At 42.5% G+C, this 14,062-nt stretch overlaps 2 protein-coding genes across 3 annotated transcripts in view; one reads left to right on the top strand and one right to left on the bottom strand.

Moving 5' to 3' along the window:
- The window catches only part of PTGR1 (prostaglandin reductase 1), a 30,939-nt gene that overhangs the window by 13,325 nt on the left and 3,552 nt on the right, over positions 1-14,062 (top strand). The window contains exons 5-9 of the mRNA XM_081574428.1: positions 1,029-1,196; positions 5,324-5,441; positions 8,040-8,195; positions 11,338-11,446; positions 13,771-13,889. Coding sequence (XP_081430554.1) covers positions 1,029-1,196; positions 5,324-5,441; positions 8,040-8,195; positions 11,338-11,446; positions 13,771-13,889 — 670 coding nt within the window. The remainder of the gene's footprint in view (positions 1-1,028; positions 1,197-5,323; positions 5,442-8,039; positions 8,196-11,337; positions 11,447-13,770; positions 13,890-14,062) is intronic.
- The window catches only part of ZNF483 (zinc finger protein 483), a 61,574-nt gene continuing 57,635 nt past the window's right edge, over positions 10,124-14,062 (bottom strand). Inside the window, exons 7-8 of one of the 2 annotated variants that reach the window (XM_081574427.1) lie at positions 10,990-11,051; positions 10,124-10,566 (exon numbers count right to left, since the gene is read on the bottom strand). In XM_081574427.1, coding sequence (XP_081430553.1) covers positions 11,036-11,051 — 16 coding nt within the window. In that variant the 3' untranslated portion in view covers positions 10,124-10,566; positions 10,990-11,035. Of the gene's footprint in view, positions 11,052-14,062 lie in introns of both variants that reach the window. The other variant, XM_081574426.1, reaches the window with a different exon arrangement.

The following is a 14,062-nucleotide window of genomic DNA, read 5'->3' as shown; positions in this document are numbered from 1 at the left end:
TAACTATCACTCTTGGCAATCTGAGGTGAATAAATGATACTTAACTGATCTTGCTTATTCAATGCTTAGTTTAATTTGCATTTCTTTCATTATTAGTGATGTTGACGTTCTCTTTGTAAATTAATGGTTTTCTTCCGTGAATTATCTGTTCATGTCATTTGCCTTTTTCTTTTAAGTCTTTCCATCTTTTAAATTGATCTGTAAAACTTCTTGTGTGTTACGAATATTAGTACTGAAAACATTTGGGCCTTTGTTTATCTTTCGTGTCGAATCATAGCTGAAAAATTTTATGTGATAAAATTTCATGATTAGAATGGCATTCTCCCCTCCAAAATTGCTAGAATATTTATTTACTTTTTCTTCCAGTATGTTATATTTTATCTTCTAGACATTTAATTTTTATTTTGGAGCAAGGACTAAAGTGTTTATGCTTCAAATGACTAGCAAGTTATAATACCATTTATTGAAATCCTATTTGGATTTTTACTGGGATTTCAATGACTTTATAGATTCATTTAGGGGAAACTGATTTATTTACAATATTTCTCTCCAAGCACAAGGTATATATCTCTTCATTTATCCATTTTTGTCTCATGGCCTATTAACAGTTTTCTTCATGTAGGATGAGATTGAACAATAGTGAAGTAGATCATACTTCCATGCTGAGGGAGAGGGACAGTGAGAGAAAATGTTGAGGAAGGGCTAAGAGATGAAGGGTAGCCTCTGCAGAAGAGAAGAGGCTGATGTCCAGGTCACCTTGAGCCAGAGGATGAACTTCTCTTGCTTAGAGAGGAGTGAGAGATGACAGGGACAGATGCTGGACCAGTTGAGAATTCCTCTCTGATGGCCCATATTTTTTTCTCAAGGAGGAGAGACCAGTGGCTAAGAATTCTGATGGAGAGATGTGGTAGGGTATTTGATGAGGGACTATCCAACTCAGTGCCGCTTTGTGGACACTAACCATGCAGCATCCAGACTCCCTTGAAAGGAAAGGGATCTCATGTGTCTGAATTTGCTTTCTCTTTCAGAGTTGTGGAAAGTAAAAATTCAGCCTTCCCAACAGGAACTATTGTGGTGGCTCCTTCCGGCTGGACAACGCACTCCATCTCTAATGGGGAAAAACTGGAAAAGGTGCTTGCAGAGTGGCCAGACACGTTACCACTGTCTCTGGCTCTGGGAACGGTTGGCATGCCCGGGTGAGTTTCATGGGTATATTTCACTCGTTTGAATCCCTGACATTCTGGTTTTCCAAAATGGTTGGTCCAGAGCTTGATTAGCAAGATGAGACTTGAGGCATTCTAGGCTCAGGAGTGGATTACAGAGGATGATGGGACTAAGAAGGGAAGAAGAGAGGCTGGAGTTCTCTTTGGGGCTGAAAGGGAGAGAGGCGGGGTCAGGTGCAAGGAGGAAGTGACAGTGAGGAACAGCATGGGACACGGTCCCTCTCAAGCCTCTGGCAAGTGGTGACACAAAGGAACCAGCTCCTTCTGTCCCTGGAAAGGTCTTCCCTCACCCCTCACTCATCTGCCTCCATTTCAGAGCTTAAAAGGGAGAGAGAGTTCAACGTACCTTGGCCTTTCTGTGTCGCCTCTGATCCCTCACTTCCTTTCGACGTCTGAATTTCCAGAGGTGTCAGGGGATCTGAAATTTAATAACTGAGATGAATCACAATAGTTGCACAGTGACTCAGTGTAGACAGCTTTAAAATAGCCCAGTGTCTCTTGGCCTGGCCCTCAGGAAGACTCCTGGTCAGTTCATCCTGGGTCTGCTCTCCAGGCCCCAGCTGCTCTCTGCACTTCAAGGCTCTTCTCATGCCCTGGAGAAGCCAGGTTGACAGAATTCCTTTTGGAGTCCCCAAAACTTTTCTAGGCTGGAGAGTTTCTCTAAGTTATGTGATCCTTTTCTTCCTCCTTTCCGTCTTCCCACTCTTCTGCTCTCCTTCTTTTTAACCTTTTGGAGGACTTCTAGAGAATGAAATATTACTCATTTCATTGAATGAAATGAATGATCCTGCATAACCAGTCCCTTACATCTCAAGTTCGTGTAACACTCAGAATTTGAACTCCTCAGAATTACCACAGTCAGGAGACAACATTGTGAAATTATAGACGATGCTTAATCCCTTCTTCGGAGGAGGCAATGGCACCCCACTCCAGTACTCTTGCCTGGAAAATCCCATGGATGGAGGAGCCTGGTAGGCCACAGTCCATGGGGTCGCTAAGAGTCGGACACGACTGAGCGACTTCACTTTCACTTTTCCCTTTCATGCACTGGAGAAGGAAATGGCAACCCACTCCAGTGTTCTTGCCCGGAGAATCCCAGGGACGGGGGATCCTGGTGGGCTGCCGTCTATGGGGTTGCACAGAGTTGGACACGACTGAAGCGACTTAGCAGCAGCAGCAGCAGCAGCAATCCCTTCTTGGGCTGCCCAGGTGGTGCTAGTGGTAAAGAACCTGCCTGCCAATGCAGGAGATTTAAGAGATGCAGGTTTGATCCCTGGTTCAGGAAGATTCCCCAGAGGAGGACAGGGCAATCCACTCCAGTATTCTTGCGTGGAGAATCCCATGGACAGAGGAGTCTGGTGGGCTACAGTCCATGGGGCTGCAAAGAGTCAGACCCAACCAAAGTGACTTAGCAATGCCTTCTTACGTGCAAATAGTGGGCACTAAACAGAATGACAGCCCTTCCTGATCTTTCCTGTCTGGCCTGTACCCTCTATGGTGACAGCACTTCCACTCACCTTGTTATTCCACCCATCCTTCTCTCTAAATTGTGACCCAGGGGTAGGAGCACAGGGGTGAAGACAGACACGAGGAAACCACAGGGTCAGTCTCCCATGACTTAGTTGGAGAGAAAGTAATTTGTAAAATATTAGGAGATTTGAATTCTAAAACAGAGGACAATGTATTCATCTGTGGGTATATTTCTCATTCACCTGTTCTAAGTCCCTAAGGAGTATGTTTTTACTCCAAACAATCAACTTCATACCAGTGGTTCTCAAAGACTGAGTGGGAGGGATTATACAAGCCATGTTTCTAGCCTCCCCTAGCAACACATCACCCATTCTTTGAGAATTTTTGCCTAGATGAGCCACTTACCAACAGGGTGGGTCAACACTTCCAGAATCCAGGAGCTTCTGCTAATCTATGAAAGAAGTTGAACTTTGAAACCTAGGGACTTTCAGCTGTCCAGGCTCCAAAGATTTCACATCCTCCCAAAGTGTCACATTATTTCTGTCAATGGGACCTCTGTCTTCCTCTTCGGCTGAAAGAGTTCAAGTGTTTTTCTCTCCAACATGTTGATTCTATCCAGTCACCCTTCATCCAAAGCATACCTTTAATTTTCCCTATAGGATTTCTTCATTGTTGGCTTCTCCATCTTATCTCCAGTTTACTTTTATTTTTTTTATTACTTTTTCATTAATTCTTTTCGGGGGGTTGTGCTGAGTCTCTGTTGCTGCACTCAGGCTTTCTCAAGTTGCAGCAATGGAGGCTGCTGTCCCTTGTGGTGTGTGGGCTTCTCGCTGCAGTGGCTTTTCCTGTTGTGAAGCACAGGCTCTAGGCACTAGGCGCTTCGGTTGTTGAGGCTCATAGGCCCCAGAATGCATGGGCTTCAGTAATTGTGGCACACGGGCTTACTTGCTCTGCGGCATGTGGATTCTTTCCAGACCAGGCATTGAACTCATGTTCCTTGTGTTGGCAGGCAGGTACTTATTCATTGTAACACCAGGGAAGTTCTCCTGTTCACTTTTAAAAGATGATGTTTGGGAAAGACCTTGATGTCTTAAGTCAGTATATCTAATTGAAAGCTGATTTTTCACATATCTAGAAGGGAGTTTGTGGGAGGGGGCCTAAGGATTGTGGTGGGTGGCATGACCCTATCTGAGATATACCTTCTGCTTCTTTCTGGAGTTAGGCTAACTTATCCACACACTCTGGTATCAGCATCCATTAAGGTAGTGGTTCTCAGTTGTTTGCATTCATAAGAATTACCTAGAGTCCTATTAAATTCAGATTTCCACATCCCAGTATTTTTAAATCAGTGGGACTGGGAATCTAAATTTTTAATAAAACTTCAGTTGATTCTGAGGCGGATGGTTGTTTCATCCATCTTTTGAAAAACACTGGGTCAAGGGAACTTTAGGTATCTGGGTCCTTAGAAAAAGTGCTGTCTGCCTTTCTTTGCTTTCCCTTCAATGCCCAACTCTATCTGGCCCTTAAATGTAATCAGAGGCTGAGTAAGCTTCAGTTATGCCAGCGTGTAGCTTTGTTTTACACAGAAATAACTTTCTGGGAATCTGTCTGAAATTTTGCCAGTGGCTCAACAATCACCTTAATGGAACAGGTTTCATGGGCTCAGACTCAGGGATACAAAAATAGAACTTAAAATTTTTCTACTCCTGTGTTTCATTTCTATCTCCAGCTGGTATAGTAAAATAAACCTTAGTTAAACCAGTGATTTCTCACATTATTTCAGGATCATCCTCATAATTTCCTTTGTCTTCTCCCTAGATAGGGTAGATGCAAAGCTCCCAGGGCTAACACAAACCCAGTGCCAGTAGAGGTGAGGACAACTTCTTGCTCTTGATCTGTCTTCATCTTATGCTGGTCATAAGTCTTATGCTTTGAGACTTCAAAGCATAACTTTTCTGACTGAGTCCTCAGCCACATCCCTCCTGAGCTGGAACTCCACTGAGGTGTGGTGGTTTCCTCACCTAGTCCCCACTGGGTGCTGTCTGAGCTGCATCTTTGCAGCCCACTAGTTCTTTCCCTGCCAGCTGACTTTGGCATTTCACTCCAAACAAGATGGGGGAACTGTAGGCGTTCTTCCACACACTTCAGAGCGTGGGAAACTCAAGGTGTTTCTCCCTGACCCCCTCAGGCCTAGATACCATCCACACACAGTCATATCTGCTGTGGGACTAGGGTGCCATGATGACATGGAGGCTTTCCCCATGAAGCTCATCATCTCCCTAGGACTTACATGGGAATGAGGCATAAGCTGTCTGTTCTGGGATCCCTACGGTTTAAGGGGAACCAATTTTCCATCACCCTTGAAACCTGGCCTGGGGATGGACAGGATACTGCTCTCTTTGAGCCACCTCACTGTTCCATCCATAGTTCCTATCATCTTTATTCCTCTCCTGGAGATAAAGAAGGAGGAAGTGGACCACTGGTGGCTGGTAATATCCATTTCCTGTATTTTCTGTCTTTTACCTGGACCCATGGCATTGCGCTGCTGAGAAGGTCTTCAGGGTATAAATAAATGAGATACAGAGGAAAGAAACAGATTTATCCACATAGTCTTACTTTTCTGCCCTCAGCCTAACAGCCTACTTTGGCCTGTTTGACATCTGTGGAGTGAAGGGTGGAGAAACATTGCTGGTTAACGCGGCAGCGGGAGCAGTGGGCTCTGTTGTGGGGCAGATCGCTAAGCTCAAGGTAAGTGCTTTCCTCCATAACAACCACTCACACCCACCGTGCACACTGGGAGTGTGGCAGTCGACACAGGAGACCTTGCCTCATCTCCAGGAGTTTGGTCTGAGTTGACCTCCTGTAGGAGTTGGATACTGGGAATGACTGAGAAATAGGGGGAACAAGGAAAATGGTGCCGCAATGATGACCTGGACATTGTTATCTGATAACATTGCAGGTATCACGTCAGGAATGGACTCTGCTACAGGAGTGAGTTTGTCAACTATTCTCGTAGTTTTTACTGAGTGTCTCTTGTTACTCTCCTTTCTTTGTGATTGCCCCAAACAACTGAAGAAGGGACTTGATCAGCCGACCAAAAGTCATTGCCCCTATAGCCCCATTTCAAAGGTTACTGCAGTCAGCCCAGAGCAGTGGGGCCCTAGCTTGGGAACTAACTCATGGGAGGCACCCAGGCCTTGGAAACACTGGCTCTGATAAGGACAGGTGTTTGTGCTCAAGAGATCTGATCTGATGGTGGGAGTACAAGACATCAGGTAGCTCAGATGTGGTCAGGATGTACCACGTTAGAGCCATGTTCCAAGGTGATCTGGTTTGGCTGATCCTTTGCCAGAGGGTGGGTGTAGGATTCAGGGCCTAGTTTCTAGTGAAAGAGTTAGGGAGAATACAGATGAGTACAGGGCTATGACCAACAGCCAAGTGTTCAGGCTCGTATCCAGGGCTGATGGGTGCTTGGAATACAAATAGGTGAGACCATCATAGTGGTTGCAGGAAGAATTTATTTAAATAAGTAAATAAATAAGAATAAATGTTGAATTTTACCATACTTTGCAGTTAAAGAATTATGTTAGTTTCCTAATCTTAAACCATAATAGGATTCTGGAATAATCTTTATTTACCTATGGTATATATTAAATTTATACTTTTGGAATTGATCTAATAACATCATACATAGAATTTTTGCATCTATATTCATAGGTGAGTTTGGTTTAAAGTTTGGAACATATCAGTGTTTAGCTTTGGGTTATACTAGACTTATAAAATGAATTAGTAATATTTCCAAAATTCAAATTTTAAATGTTTCATTAAAATTTTAAGAGATTTTTTTGGGGGAATTCCCTGACGGCCTTATGGTTAGGGCTCTATGCTTTCTCTGCTGAGGATGCAGGTTCAGTCCCTGGTCAGGGAAGTATGAGCCCTCACACCACATGGTATAGTTAAAAAAATAATTTTTTTTAAGGAATTTTTATTTCAAAAGTTTGATAGGACTTATCCTTAAACCTGTTCTTTTAGAAACTTCACTAGCGACTGCCATGCTAAGAAGTCAGTGCTTAATTCTTAGAGGAGTGACATGCTTAATCCTTCATTTTAGAGAATTCATCTTGGCCTTTGGAGGAGAACAGTTCATGGGGACATGATACTAGGAACAAGAAGTCAAATTAGGAGGCTCTTACAATAATTCAGATGAAAATTATGATAGACTGACAGTGAAGATAGAAAGTCAGAAGTAGCTTTTAAGGATATTTGGTGAAAAAGAATAAAACCTGGTGATTGAATGTAGATAGCAAGAGGGCAGAAAGCAAGCATCTCCTACGACCCATGTGTTTCAGGCCTGGTGAGCCGGGTAACTGAGCATCACTAACTACAACAGAGAACAGAGGAGGAACAAACACCAGGGAAGAAGCAAGGAAAAAAATAGACTCCACTTTAGACACGTTGATTACGAGGTTCCACGGGCTACCCAAGTGTAGATTAGTAGAGGTCTTTAGAAATACTGATTTGGAACTCAGGGTAGAGGCCTGGCTGGAGTTAAGAGACAAGGGAATCATTTGCAGGAAGGTGGCAGTGAGGTGGTAAGAGTAAATGAGATCATCCCATGAGAGTGTATGCTTAGAAGGAACCAGGACCAAGGATAGAGACTGTGCAAAATTGTTTCTTCGTGAATCAGGAATGAGTGGAAACACTATATGGCAGTTGTTTGTGCAGATACATACATGTATGTACCCAATCCAGGTGAAAATGAACAGAGGCTGATATTCTGGTCTTCACGATACATTCAGAATAGAACTTTCTAAAGAGCTACTCTCTATGTGCCAATATAATCTCTATTCTCAAGCTGAATGCACTCCACTTCCTCTATGATTAGGCAGCATTTAGTCCAATGCTTTGGGCCAAATCGCAGAATATGGGGCAGTTACCTGGAGGTCTCTCTATGATAGGAGAGTTACAGGGCTGAGCCAAAATTACAGTCTAAAGTGCCACTGCACCAAGAGATAGCATGCAAGTCACTGCAAGGGAGAAGCCCCAACATGAAGAAACAGGAGAGTCAAATGAGTAGGCTGTCAAGCCAGCAGATTGAAAAGAGCTGCCAGCCACCTAAATATAGGAGGGATCTGTTGGGTGGGCAGAGGCAAGCTGAAGTTACATCTGGGTTGTATCATAGGCTAGTTTAGGGACTAAGGTAACCTCCAGGGTCTATTGACTCATTATATATGTGACTCAGCACCTAAGAGGGTGTTCTGGGGGAACCTGGCCATTCCAGTCTAGGAGGATATAGTTGGCCCTGGTTGTGGTTTATAAATGGTTTCCATTTTTCTCCCCATTTAGGGCTGCAAAGTTGTTGGAACAGCAGGGTCTGATGAAAAAGTTGCTTGGCTTAAAAACCTCGGATTTGATGTTGCCTTTAACTACAAAACAGTGAAGTCTTTGGAAGAAGCTCTGAAAGTAGCTGCTCCTGAGGGTTATGATTGTTATTTTGATAATGTAAGTACAAATTGGACTTACTATCTGACTTACTAACAAAGTAATGAAGTACTATATCAGGAAATCTACTTCTAGAGTTTCCATATAAAATATATGAGGAAAGCCCATATGCCCTTTTTAAAAAAAACAGCTTTATTGGGACTTCCCTGGTGGGTCAACAGCAAACACTCCCTGCACCCAATGCAAGGGCCCTGGGTTTGATCCCTGGTCAGGGAATTAGAGCCCACAAATAAGAGTTTCACATGCCACCACTAAAGATCCCACATGCTGTAACTAAGACCCAGTGCAGCCAAATAAATAAATAATTTTTTAAAAAATTTTGAAGGCATTTAACAAAAATAAAAGACAGCTGTATTGGGATATAATTTACCCATTTAAAGTATAGGACTTGATAATTTTCAGTGTGTTCACAGAATTGTACAACTCTTTGCACAATATTAGAACATTTTCATCACTCCAAAAAGAAATGCTGTGCTCAGCAGCAGTCAGTCTCCTCTGTCCCCTAAAGTGATCTTTGGTGACTGGCTTCTTATACTTAACATGTTTTCAAAGCCCACCCATATTGTAGCATGTTTATCAGTATTTTGTTCCTTTTTGTCCATTTTTTCATTGAAATACGGTTGATTTTCAGTGTTGCTTTGTTGCTTTTTATGGCCAAAAATATTCCATTCTATGGACACACCACATTTTATCAATCATCTGTCAGTTGATCGGCAAATGAGTCATTCACACTTGGCTATTAAGTATAATGCTATTTTGATCATTCATATGCAGTTTTTGTGTAGATATAAATGTTCATTTCTTTTGACTAGAAGTAGAATTGTCAGGTCATATGGTATCACCACGTTTAACATTTTGAGGAACTGCCATCAGTTCAGTTCAGTTCAGTTGCTCAGTCATGTCCAACCCTTTGCTACCTGATGTACTGCAGCACGCCAGGCCTCCCTATCTATCACCAACTTCCAGAATTTACTCAAACTCATGTCCTTTGAGTCGGTGATGCCATCCAACTCCATCTCATCCTCTGTTGTCCCCTTCTCCCACCTTCAATCTTTCCCAGCATCAGGGTCTTTTCCAACAAGTCAGTTCTTCGCATCAGATGGCCAAAGTATTGGAGTTTCAGCTTCAACATCAGACCTTCCAATGAATATTCAGGACTGATTTCCTTTAGGATGGACTGGTTGGGTCTCATTGCAGTCCAAGGGACTCTCAAGAGTCTTCTCCAACACCACAGTTCAAAAGCATCAATTCTTCAGCACTCAGCTTTCTTTATAGTCCAACTCTCACATCCATACATGACTACTGGAAAAACCAGAGCTTTGACTAGATGGACCCTTGTTGGCAAAGTAATGTCTCTGCTTTTTAATATGCTGTCTAGGTTGGTCATAACTTTTCTTCCAAAGAGCAAGCATGTTTTAATTTCATGGCTGCAGTCACCATCTGCAGTGACTGATGAACTGCCATGCTATTTTGCAAAATGGCTGCACTATTTTACATTCTCACCAGCAATCATGAGGGTTTCAATTTTCCCAAATCTTTACCGTATTTATTATCTGTCATTTTTGATTGTGGCTACTCTATTGAGTTTGGAGTGATAATTCGTTGAGGTTTTAATTTGCATTTCTTCAGTCGCTAATGATATTGAACATCTCTTCATGTGGTTAGCGGCCATTTGTATGTCTTCTTTGGAGAAATGTTTGCTTAAATCCTTCGCCAACCTTCAGTTGGGTTATCTGTTGAGTTGTCAAAGTTTTTTTATATATTCTGGATACAAGTCCCTTATCAGATACAGTCAGTTCTCAGTATTCCTGGTTGTTATATTCTATAAAGTTGCCACAAACACTGAACCATTGATCCAACTGGAAGCATGCACACACATGCACGTATCTTACATGGATTATGACCTTAAGTCCTTCTCATAGCTTCTATTTTCTTTATTTTATTTTTTTTAAAGTGAGGTTAAAAAGTGTTAAGTAACTTGCCTGAGCCTCTGCCACAGCTTATCCTCCCACAGCTGAGATTCACACCCCATCCAACCAGCTCCAGAACTGGAGCTTCTTGAACCGCTCCACACTGCCCCCTACTGTCTTCATTTTCTGGTAATCTCTGCATGAGAGTTGAAAAAAGAAAGCAGACCCTTGGCCTTTTTTGACCTTAGCTGGGAACTATGTCTGTGAATGACCAGAGAAAGCTCTGAGTATTGATTCTGAAGTTATAAATAAATTTTAGCAAGTAATCCAGTTCTCAAATATGGAATATACTAGTATATTTTTAATTAAAATACCTCCTGTATATGGTTTGCAAATATTTTCTCTTATTCTGTAAGTTGCTTTCACCTTCTTTTTTTTTCTTTTACTTTCTTGATGGCATCCTGAAAGCATAAAAGTATTAAATTTTGATGAAGTCCAAATTCTGTTGCTTGGGCTTTTGGTGTCATGTTTAAGAAGACTTCACCTTATCCAAGGTCACAAAGGGTTTACTCCTATGTTTTTTTCCCTAAGAGCTTAATTATTTTAGCTGTTACATTTAGGTCTATAACACATTTTAAGTTAATTTTTGTGTATCCTGTAAGGAAGAAGTCTGATTTCATTCTTTTCTTTGTAGATGCCTGCAGTTGTTTTGCACCGTTTGTTAAAAAGATGTTTTTTCCCCTGTTAAATTATTTTGGCACTCTTCTCAGAAATCAACTGACAAATGTTAAGGGCTCACTTTTGCACTCTCAGTTTAGTACTATTGATCTGTTTCTGTTCTCACCCTGTCTTGATTAATATAGCTTTGTAGTACGTTTTGATACCGGAAATTATGAATCCTCCAACTTTGTTCTTCATATGGCTTCTGAGTTATTTTCCAATAATTCTGGATAAGGAAAATAAGATTATGGAACTGATCAGAAAACCCCAAAATATAATAAAGCAAAATTTATAAGTTAGTTATGTAAATTATGTCCCCACAGTCAAATAAAAATGCCCAGTTTCTAAAAATGTCTTTTTGTAAATTCAGTTTTCAGCCCTACCGTACTAACTTAATCAGTGTTATTGCTGCTAAAACAAGTATTGTGAAATGATGATTGTGAGTTAATGATTCACCTGAATCTGATAGGGTTTATTTGAAGGTTTTGGTTTTTTGTTTCCCTGTCTGCTAGGTGGGTGGAGAGTTTTCCAACGTTGCTATCACCCAGATGAAGAAATTTGGAAGAATTGCTATATGTGGGGCCATCTCTGTATACAACCGAACCGGCCCACTTCCCCCAGGTAACGAGCTCATGCACATGATCAGAGGTGTAGAAAGATGGGAGGAAGAGATGATTCACAGATACAGTACAGGCCAGTGACTAACAAAGTGTTTTAAAAGATTTCCTAATATTCTTGATTAAACGGTATTAACTAAAAATATGTAATTTGTATATTTGGGCTAAGTCAGCTTATATTGGATTTTGACATAGAGAAAGAACAGGATCTGAAAATATGGATGAAACAGTTATTAAAAGTTTTAGTTTTTTTATCTACTGTTTTCTACAAAGTTGTAAAAAGTCATGATTTCATTTAGAAATAGAACACATTGGTCTGACTGGTAAAATATTAGAAGTCTTCAGGATACTAGGGATGTGCTGGAGGTTTGGGGATGGGTGGATTTGATGTGGGTGCAGGAAAAGCAGGCTGCCATTTCCTTCAGACAGTAGTGGGCAGAGCTTCCTGGAGCAGCAGAACAGCCAGGCCCCACCACTCTGACAATTTCCACTAAAAGGGAAAGGAGCATCCTTTCTCTGCATTCCTAGAATGCCCTTGTTTTGCTTCTCCTCTGCCCTGCCATGCCCTCTACTCCTGCATCTCCACTCTTATGCTGAGACCTCCCCCTCCCACCTCCAGGCCCAGGTTTCTTATTGGTGGGGAGATGAATGGGCAAAAGGACCAGAGACTCTTTCAGTCCTATTAGTGACAGAAAGTGAAAGTCACTTAGTTGTGTCCAATTCTTTGTGACCCCCTGGACTACACAGTCCATGGAATTTTCCAGGCCAGAATACTGGAGTGGGTAGCTGTTCCCTTCTCCAGGGGATCTTCCCAATCCAGGGATCGAACCCAGGTCTCCCGCATTGCAGGTAGATTCTTTACCAGCTGAGCCACGAGGGAAGCATTAGTAACAGACACAAAAAAAAGGCTGGTCTCCTGAACTCCTCATACAGAACCCCTTTCTGCTGCAAGGATTCTGTGCTGTTGAAGAGATTACAGATTAAACTGTGGTCAAAAAAAGGAGGAAAAAAGCCAAAAAGGAATCATCCAGATCACCATCAGGATCCCGACAACCATAAATAAATGGGTTATTCGTTCTATGATGGGCTTCACTCGTGGGGAAGAAACCTTATAGCTGTGCCAGTTAGCACCTCGGCTGCACTGAGACAGGTGGGTAGGCATCGAAAGGGCTAAGGAAGGATCACTTGTAGATTCCCTGTTGGGTTGTGAAAGGTCAAAGAGGACACTCCAAGTGCACTGGAGAATCTTATTAGGGACTTTTTTCCTCCATATTTTTCCAATTGATGCTAAGCTAGAATCCTGGGGAATCCGTCTCCTGCCAATTGAGCAGAGCACCAGGGTGCATTTTCCTGACCACAGCCAAATATTTTGGATACAGTAACTTGATCTAGCCTTTTGAAATTCAGCTGCTCAGACAGGTCATGAGATGTCAGCTGGTGTTGTCCATTCCATTTTAAGCAGGTGACATTCTGCCTGCCAGCGATCTCTAGGAACTCAAACATGTTTCACTATTAGGGGAGCTCAGAGACAAGTAATTGTTTCCCCCGCCTTTCATGCCATATTTGTTTTCTGCTCACAATAAAGAAACGACATCCCCAGTAGCGTGGACAATCCCAGGAATAGTATTTCGTCTTCTTCCAAGATGAGGAAATGAGGATTCCACTCCTTAACCCAAGAGAAATAGAGCTGGGGTGAGCCTCCCAGCTGTGAGCTGTGCTCCGTCCTATTACCACAAACTTAAAGACTTAAAACAACACAAATTTATTCTTAACAGTTTTAGAGCTCAAAATGGGTTCACAGGGATACTTTCCTTCTGAAGGCTCAGATTCCTTGCCTTTTAAGTTCTCGAGGCCACCTGCATCTCTTAGCTCGTAGTCCCTTCTTCCATCTTCAAAGCCAGCAGCACTGCATCTTCAAATCTCCCTCCATCTCTATGATCTCTGCTTCCATCATCACTTAGTTTTTTCTCGATTCTAATTTTCCTGTATCCCTTTCTTCCTTACAAGGACTCTCATGTGAGCCCACCTATGTAATACAGAATAATCTCCCCATCTAAAGGTTCTTAACTTGGTCCTATCTGCAGAGTCCCTTTTGCCACATAAGGTCACATAGTAAAAGCTCTGGGAACTAGGACATGGTCGTTTGGGGGCAGTTACTCTGCCTGCACAGAATGCATGTTGATTTGGGGGCAGTCCTGTGGGTTGGGAAGAGTGGAGGACACAGCGGGGAGAGCACTAGGAGAACTCTGACATGCCTTGTACCACGCGCGTTTTCATCACGGCCACCTCCCTGCATCCTGCTGCTCAAACGTGCCCTCCTCTTCACAGGCCTGTCCCCGGAAATCATCATCTTTAAGGAACTCCGCTTGCAAGGCTTCCTCGTCTACAGCTGGCAAGGAGAAGTCCGCCAGAAGGCTCTGAGAGACTTGCTGAAGTGGGTCTCAGAGGTGAGGGGCCCCGGAGCCACTGTGATACCAGATGCCCTTCCCTGTGGGGGTTGCAGATTTCACTCCACTGTGAATATGGGTTCATTGCACTCTCCCTCTTTTATAACAAAACACCTGGAAGTTTTGTCTGCATTCACTGTCTGCAGTTCCTTTCCATTTAAAAAAAAAAAAAT

The sequence above is a fragment of the Giraffa tippelskirchi genome, chromosome 1 (assembly GCF_054371585.1).
Source record: "Giraffa tippelskirchi isolate mGirTip1 chromosome 1, T2T-mGirTip1v1.2.pri, whole genome shotgun sequence".
In the NCBI taxonomy this organism is placed as follows: domain Eukaryota; kingdom Metazoa; phylum Chordata; class Mammalia; order Artiodactyla; family Giraffidae; genus Giraffa; species Giraffa tippelskirchi.
Note: the sequence above shows the minus strand (reverse complement) of the source record. Positions and strands in the feature narration are given on the sequence as shown.